We start from the raw sequence: 8,531 nt of genomic DNA, 5'->3' as shown, positions 1-8,531 counted from the left end.
GAAATTATCAAACGAACTCGTAAAATGTATAATTCATCAAACAATTATTCACAAAATTTAAAACATAAAAATTTGACTCAAAATATGCGAAATTCTTCAACCATAGTGTCGTCAACGTTTGTCTAATCCTCAAGAATGCTTGACTGATAAAAAACGTGCCTATCTTCTAATCTTGCAGAAGCAAATGTCTTAACTGGTATTGGTTGGAATGTTTAATCAATTACTTATCACGAGACATAACTGCTTCAAGGTCTGTCGTATGAGCAGCAGCACCCGTATGCCGTCCACCGAAGGTTATTTGCAGACAAAATTTCTCATTTCTTGAGCCAACTTTCTCCTTCAGTCTTCAACCTTCACTTCAAATTCTACGTATATTCACATTTATTTTTTAAATCCCATCAAGGTTCCGACAGAAACCGACAGCCATCGGATTTTGGTTCCAAGCGTTCTAGTTATTTTGCTGCCTATGCTCCTCCTTCTGTACATGGTTATCTACTGAATGTCCAAATAGCTCATGCTAAATCCTAGATTCACCCGGTAACATTCCGGCACGTAGCTCGAATTTGCGTCCAGGTACCGAATCGCCGCACTGAACATTGGCTCGGACAGTTCCAGATTCACCACATTGCTGTCCTCCCGCCAGAACACGAACAGCGGCTGATCGTCGTACTTTTCGTACTGATACATCAGCTTCATTGCCCGGTGTCGTTCCAGCTTGATCGTATGCTTCCGGTAAGAGTTGTCAATAAATACATCATCATCATCATCATCACCTTCATCGTCGTCGTGGTTGGCTTCATCCTGATGCTCGATTTTCTTCAGATCGACCCGTTCAAGCGCCACATTTTCCGCTATGTCCTCCTTCCCATCAGCTCTACAATCGTCCACATCATCCGAGCAGGATTCGGACGAACCGGATCCGGTACGTTTTTGCTTCGCCCGGAACACGCTTAGCTGACAGTCCATGATTTGCATCAGCAGATAGAACACGTCACCTTGCATCCCAGGACGGCGCAGCTCAAACAGAAGCTTTATCGATGGCGGAAGACCGAGATGGGTGACGAAGTTAAACTCCCGTACCGTCTTGCGCACGAGATGGTGAAACAGTTCCAGCGCATCGTCAGTGCGGAACAGGGATAGCGGTATCGCCGATCGTTCTGACGGCTGAAAGCGTACATTTTCATACCAAAGCTTAACCGAGGTGCGGTTTTTTCGCGTCGATCCAAGATACTGCAGGCAGCGCTTGCAGTACACGAAGCGATCGTTGCGCACGTGGACGCGCTGCAAAACGTTCCGGTGCAGCAGGGCGTAGAATGTGCCGTAGAACAGATCGCCCGGTTGGGGTTCAAACTTTGTAGAAAGCTGGGAAGATGGTTCTCCCTGTTGTCGCCCGTGGCAAGGTTCCGGTGCGCCCTCGGACGGCTGATGATCATGCCGATGACAGAACCAATCGTCCGTATCGAGCTGCTCCGACGGTAGCTCCAGTACGCGCTGGAACGAAGTGTCAGGATCACCGGCCGGGTCGGCCGACTGTTGAAGCGGTCCGGCACAATTACTGCAAAGCACTCGGTACCTTTGGCCTGGCTGCACATTGCAAGCTAATCGGAAGTTTTCTTCGTGCTGGTCACTTCCCGGCATTTCCTGACCGGTGGATAATCGCTCGGACCCGAACACACTCTCGTTGGTGTTTACGCGGAAGCAAATGTATCGATTTTTAATTACGAGCGAGCTGAGCGTTTGCGTGTGCAGCTGGAAGTAGTCGCCGGTACGGATTTCGTACCGTTCGCGCTCGCCCTTCATCACGATCGTGATCCGATCGGTGGCCAGCTCGATGGTGGTCGACTCAATGTCGACAAACTTGCGCGGGAAGGAGATGAAGAAGTTGGCACACTGTAGCCGGGGCCGCAGTTCCACCAGCAGTCGGTCGATCTTACCCGTGGATGGGATCATTTTGCAGGGCTGTGCTCACTATATTGTATACAGATCCGTTCAAGATGTTGGAACGATCGTTAAGGAATTACTTGAAGTACGAGTCTATTATTACTGCGATTCGTCCAGAACCGTTGTTTTGCTGCGCTTTGCTACCGGTTCGTCCGCTGCTTCCTGCGCAAGCAGAAATTTGCCGTACAGCTTGTCAGTCTCCTTCAGTGTGTAAGAAAGGGTAGCGCGCTGATAATAGTCCCCCGCCAGCTCCAGATTGTTGATGACCGTCGATAAAAGGTGTGCCTTTTCGCAGCCCGCGCCCGGTGGATCGTATCGCAGATAGGTAAAGTGCATATGCAGATGGTAGAATGTGGGCTGGTAGTGAAGGTAAATGCGCAGCTGTGACGCCCCGATACCGTACCGCTTCTCGATCGCAGCAATTCCGCGCGTCTGCACGTTGCGCAGCAGGGGCAGATCGGCTGCGGTTAGATCGCGCAGTGAGCGAATGCCACGACGACGGACCAGTGCAAGAAGATAGAGCTGTTCAACCGTTTTGCCGTCCCATTTCAGGTCCGGCAGCAGAATGAAACCGTTCTCGTCGCACGGATCCTCGTACAGGATGCGCTCCTTCTCTTTGCGATGTTCAAGCACGTTGTAAAGCCACTGCAGGAGAGAAAAGCAAAAAAGAGAGATGAAGTTCGTTATGCAAACGAGCTGGAACGTCAAACGACAAACCTCCAAACTTAACTGCTCCTCTTCCAGATGGGGCAATGTAATTTTATTGTACTGGTCGATCGTCTCCTCGATCATATACCGATGCTGCGCCGTATGCTTAACGATATGTTTCTCCGAGGCAGGATAGATAATGGACACTTTTAAACCTTGAAAGCAGATACAGCAAAAATAAGCTCATTATCACCTTTGCGACACAGTAGCACCAACACTCCGTTACGTACGATTCAGCTCCGGATCTACGGTGCAGAGGAAATTGCCATATACGTCATTCACGAACTCCTTGTGCAAACGTGATGACGTCGTGAAAAACGTTCGCCCCTGCTCGCTAGACGGTTGCTGTTCGCTTTTCTCGGTTTCACTTTCACCGTGCTGAGCACTTTTTTCACGCTCCGCTGGCGTGGTGGTAATCTCAGCCTCGGTAAACGCTCGCTTCTCGAGCACGACGATGGCCTGCTGGTCGGGCGAGAGGTTGCTAAAACGCCCCAGCAGGGCGACACACTTGTGCGTACTGTTATTGTTCAGCACGCGCACGGTACGAAAGTGGGCCAGATCGTAACATATTTCGCCGCCGTCGGCCGTGCTTTGTTCGGTTGGTGGTGGTTGCTGACCTTCGCGTTGACGTTGAGACGACGGTGATTCATCGACAACATTACATTCGCTGACCTTGGTGATGCTGCTGCCGTTATCGTTCGATGTGGAGCTTGTTTTCAGCATGTCAGCAGCGCCTGGCGTAGTTTTTCGCGAGGATTTCTGTCGGTTATTATATTATTGAAGCGATCGTTGATGATGTGGAATGTGAGGCTCGCGAATTGTTCGGCCCGGGTTGATCTTATCGGCATCAACAAATCAAGAACGCCAGCAAGAAACCGCGTTTTCTGACGCCATCGGGCTAATCTGACAGGTGAGCTAAATTCACCACACGAATGTCACCGTGACGCAATGCGGTTTCGTTCCCAAACAACAAAATTTGGTTAACGAATATTTTAATTCGGATTCGATATTTTATGTGCGGTTAAATAGCATGCTACGAAGCACCGATACGGCTCTAACCAACACACAACTCTTCTCTAACAACTCTCGACCAATCAACAACTAATGGCGTTTTATAATTGATCATTATTTTGCTGCCCTTTTCTTTCCGTCCAAATCTCACTTGCTTTAGTGCTGGTGGTATATATTGGAGTTTAGTATTTAAGCAATCGTATCGCCATTCTAGTTTAAGCGATGCATAACTTCAATACGAAACCATATAACAGTACAAAGAGAAGGAGAAAGCTCTCACAGGCTTATTACACGATGGAAAGTACTGTCACCTTTGTTTGATATTTTTCTGTCATATCGCAATTGACAGATCACTGGTCAGGAAATCGAAATTCGTCATGCTCATTTCCAATTTTCTTTGGAGAGGATTTTTCTGTCAAAGTCGTTAGAAATATTTGAATTTACTGTTTGATGTTACTGTGATGTTTGATAAAAACAACGTGAGAGATACACATTTCTTGATTGCTTGTGATAAAGCTTAGGAAATCTGAAAATGGGTGACAGAAAAATACCAAACGAGGATGACAGAACTTACCATCGTCTAATAAGCCTATGACAAGAATACAATTTCCGGGTATGTGCCGCTGGACGGCCCGCAAATTCAGTTTTCATCATGGGTTATTTCAGGGATATTTTTGTTAATTGGGAATCTGTTTCATTTCCGAGGCGTTCCTAACCAGAGTTGTGGATCGTGTGAATTTAGCACGAATTACACAAATTAGATATTATATGATAAGCAAATAATTTTTGCTATTGTATACTCTCTGAACAAAATGAACGAGTTATCGAAATTTCCATTGCTTTCTATTTTAGCAAAAAAAACGAGATTTAAATTTGAAATTGTAACGGATTTTGTACGGACATTGGAGAAAAAAACGTGGTGAATATCTGTTCTCAGCTGTCAAGCTACAGCACCTCGCAAATTTGCCAAAAGTAACACAAAAAAACACCAAACTACCGGTCGCTGCTGTTTGCCGCTCTCCACTTTACGCAGAACAGACGAACTACGGCACAATTTATCCGCACGGAGGAATCGCAAACGCTCGCAGCAACGTGCAAGTACATAATATTTATTGTTAGCTTTTCAAAGGTACACATACCTTTTCGCGTTCGGTGCAATTGATACGGTGCAAGGAAGCGCGTCATTAGGCGGGAGACGGCGGTAAAGCGGGTCTTTGTCGGCGAAACACACACTCTCAAGCACAGAGGAAAATGGAGATCAACGAGAACAACTTCGAGCGGTTGGCCAGCTACCTGCAGCAGACACTGAATCCGGATCCGGAAGTACGGCGTCCAGGTAGGTTGGGGGTGTTGATGCTCGTACTCATCACCTTTCGGGTGCCTTTGGGTCATGCGTGGGCCACATGTGTGTCATGGCTGTGGCGTGTGTTGGAGTTGTTATTACAATGTCCCCCTCTCCTTCCATCCAGCGGAACGTTTCATCGAGAGCATCGAGGTGAGCCAAAACTATCCGCTGCTATGTCTGCACCTGATCGACCGGCCGCAGGTCGACATGACGATCCGGGTGGCGGCCGCAATCGCGTTCAAGAACTTCATCAAGCGCAACTGGGGCTTCCATCTGGACAACGACGGGCCGAACAAGGTGAGCGAATCGGACCGGACCGGCATCAAGGGGCTGATCGTACCAATGATGCTGAAATCGCCGGCCGCCATCCAGAAGCAGCTGAGCGATGCGGTCAGCATTATTGGCAAGTACGATTTTCCCACCAAGTGGCCGGAGCTGATGGACGAGATGATTGAAAAGTTTGCCACCGGAGACTTTCACATCATCAACGGTGTGCTGCAGACGGCCCACTCGCTATTCAAGCGGTACCGGTACGAGTTCAAGTCCCAGGAGCTGTGGGAGGAGATCAAGTACGTGCTGGACAAGATGGCGAAACCGCTCACTGATCTGCTGCAGGCCACGCTCGGGCTAGCGGAGGCACACGCCGGCAACAAGGAGGCACTGAGCGTGATCTACAACTCGCTGGTGCTCGTGTGCAAGGTGTTCTTTTCGCTCAACTCGCAGGATTTGCCAGAATTTTTCGAAGACAACATGGAAACGTGGATGAAGGCGTTCCACGGGCTGCTGACGGTGGACGTGCCGTGCCTGAAGACGGACGATGACGAGGACGCGGGCGTGCTCGAGCATCTGAGGTCGCAGATCTGCGAAAACCTGTGCATGTACGCGCTCAAGTACGACGAAGAGTTTAGCCCGTACATGCCCCAGTTTGTGACGGCCGTCTGGGAGCTGCTGGTGAAATCGCACATCCACACCAAGTACGATGCGCTCGTCTCGAATGCGCTGCGCTTTCTGAGCACGGTGGCGGAGCGAACCCACTACCGCCATCTGTTCGAGGATCCGAACGTGCTGGCGAGCATCTGCGAGAAGGTCATCATACCGAACATGGACTTCCGCGTGTCGGACGAGGAGCTGTTCGAGGACAACCCGGAGGAGTACATCCGGCGCGACATCGAGGGCTCGGACGTGGAGACGCGCCGGCGGGCGGCCTGCGATCTGGTGAAGTCGCTGCTGCAAAAGTTCGAGGCAAAGATTGTGGAAATTTTCGGCCAGTACCTGCAGGTGCTGCTGGCAAAGTACGCGGAAAATCCGGCCGCCAACTGGAAGGCGAAAGATACGGCCATCTATCTGGTCACGTCGATGGCCTCGAAGGGCCAAACGCAGAAGCTTGGCGTTACGCAGACGTCCGAGCTGGTGCCGCTGCCCCAGTTCACGCAGCAGCAGATCATTCCCGAGCTGGAGCGGGCCGACGTTAACCAGCTGCCGGTGTTGAAGGCGGACGCGCTGAAGTTCATCATGACGTTCCGGACGATCTTGGGACCGCAAATCATTGTCGCGACGATGCCGCTGGTTTCGAAGCATCTCGGTGCGGCTAGCGTTGTGGTGCACACGTACGCGGCCTGTGCGATCGACAAGATACTCACGATGCGCGGTCCGGACAAGCAGCCGATCGTGACGAAGGAGATACTATCGCCGCTGAGTGCGGAGTTGATTGCGGGCCTGTTTGCGGCGATCACCGTGCAGGGATCGAACGAGAACGAGTACATTATGAAGTGCATTATGCGGGTGCTCAACACGCTACAGGAAGCGTCGCTGCCGTTTATGATCGTGGTGTTGCCGCGCCTGACCGACATACTGTCGACCGTTGCGAAGAACCCATCGAAACCACACTTTAACCACTATCTGTTCGAAACGCTGTCCCTTTCTGTAAAGTAAGTTGGGGTGGACCATGGCATGGGCTGTTTGTGGTAATGCAATTTAATATTTAATTGTTTTAATATCAACAGACTCGTTTGCAAAGCCGATCCTAATGCGGTCAGCTCGTTCGAGGAGGCGCTTTTCCCCGTATTCCAAGGCATCCTTCAGCAAGACGTATTGGGTAAGTGTGCAGCTCAAAGAGACCATCCGCTTCATATTTTTCTCTTAACATTTTCAATTGCATTGAAATCATTTCTTTGCTTTCAGAATTCATGCCATACGTGTTCCAGATGCTGTCACTGTTTTTGGAGATACGCGAGGGCAAGAGCAACATTCCAGACACGTACCTTGCGCTGTTCCCTTGCCTGCTGACGCCCGCCCTCTGGGAGCGGCCCGGCAACGTGACACCACTGATTCGGTTGCTGTGCGCGTTTGTGCGGCAAGCTTCGGCGCAAATCTCGGCCGACGACAAGCTGAACGGTGTGCTGGGTGTGTTCCAGAAGATGATTGCCTCCAAGAACAACGATCACGAAGGGTTCTATCTGTTGCAAAATCTGCTCCTCTACTATCCCGCGTAAGTATTGGAAATAAGGAACTCGGAAATGCGTTTGGAAAGCGATGTGATTAGGCGCAAATTTTGAATAATTTATTTTGTTTGGTTTTCTTTTGGTAGCGAGGAGCTTGGCAGAAGTATGCGACAGATTTTCTCCCTGCTATTCCAGCGGCTTAGTTCCTCCAAAACGACCAAGTTCGTGCGAAGCTTTATCGTTTTTCTCTGCCTTTACACGGCTCGCGTTGGTCCGCAGGCACTGATTCAGATGATCGAAAGCATTCAAGCGCAGTAAGTATGATTCAAGCGGCCTAACATCAACTACGTTTCTCTACTAAAACGTGCTTATCCGTTTGCAGAATGTTTGGCATGGTGGTGGAGCGCGTATTTATTCCCGACATCAACAAAGTGTCCGGCGAGCTCGAGCAAAAGATTGTGTCCGTCGGCATCACGAAGCTGCTGTGCGAGTGTCCGGAAATGCTGGCCGAACCGTACGTCCTGTTCTGGCCGCAGCTGCTGCAAACGGTGGTGCAGATCTTTGAGCTGCCGCCGGACGGGTCGGCCATCGATGGGGACAACTTTATCGAAATTGAGGACGTGCCCGGTTACCAGGCCGCTTACTCGCAGCTCAACTTTGCCCAGTCCAAGCCGGTCGACCCGTTGCCGGACGTTGGGAATGTGCGCCAGCATCTGGTCCAGAACCTTGGCAAGCTGGCACAGGCGAACGGGGGCAAGGTTCGTACACTGATTGCGGCCCTTCCAGCCGATCACCAGGAGGCGCTGCAGAAGTACTGTGCCCAGAGTGGTGTTCAGATCGCTTAGAGAGCGAGTCGGCGGGAAGGTCGTAATAGTGTGAAGAATCCTTTTCGGAAATTGGCAAGCTCTGTTCGGAATTTTGTGTTTTTAATTGTTAAGATGTAGATTCGCTCCTCCGTGATCGTGTGTGGTATCCGTTATACGCCATTTTTAAGTTACAAAATTATCATTTGTGTCCCACATTGCATAATGTATGGATGTACTGTAATAAAGCTCTTGTAAGTGTCGCTGTTGTCTTCTAAAAAC

At 50.0% G+C, this 8,531-nt stretch overlaps 3 protein-coding genes across 3 annotated transcripts; 1 reads left to right on the top strand and 2 right to left on the bottom strand.

Moving 5' to 3' along the window:
- Positions 1-363: 363 nt before the first annotated feature.
- LOC120955080 (uncharacterized) lies at positions 364-1,950 on the bottom strand. The gene has a single exon (XM_040375586.2). The coding sequence runs from the start codon at positions 1,948-1,950 to the stop codon at positions 493-495; it is 1,458 nt and encodes a 485-aa protein (XP_040231520.2). The 3' UTR covers positions 364-492.
- Positions 1,951-2,040: 90 nt separating this feature from the next.
- LOC120955081 (m7GpppX diphosphatase) lies at positions 2,041-3,563 on the bottom strand. The gene is made up of 3 exons (XM_040375587.2): positions 2,880-3,563; positions 2,659-2,804; positions 2,041-2,586 (listed from the first exon to the last, which is right to left on the bottom strand). Exons 1-3 carry the CDS (start codon positions 3,370-3,372, stop codon positions 2,041-2,043), a joined length of 1,185 nt encoding a protein of 394 aa, XP_040231521.1. The 5' UTR covers positions 3,373-3,563.
- A 1,007-nt stretch (positions 3,564-4,570) lies between these two features.
- LOC120955226 (exportin-2) lies at positions 4,571-8,530 on the top strand. Its single transcript, XM_040375905.2, has 6 exons — positions 4,571-4,996; positions 5,130-6,933; positions 7,009-7,100; positions 7,187-7,493; positions 7,593-7,760; positions 7,829-8,530. The coding sequence occupies exons 1-6, from the start codon at positions 4,912-4,914 to the stop codon at positions 8,289-8,291; spliced, it is 2,919 nt and encodes a 972-aa protein (XP_040231839.2). The 5' UTR covers positions 4,571-4,911; the 3' UTR covers positions 8,292-8,530.
- The last annotated feature ends 1 nt before the right edge of the window (position 8,531 follows it).

Source organism: Anopheles coluzzii, chromosome 3 (genome assembly GCF_943734685.1).
Source record: "Anopheles coluzzii chromosome 3, AcolN3, whole genome shotgun sequence".
Lineage (NCBI taxonomy): Eukaryota > Metazoa > Arthropoda > Insecta > Diptera > Culicidae > Anopheles > Anopheles coluzzii.
Note: the sequence above shows the minus strand (reverse complement) of the source record. Positions and strands in the feature narration are given on the sequence as shown.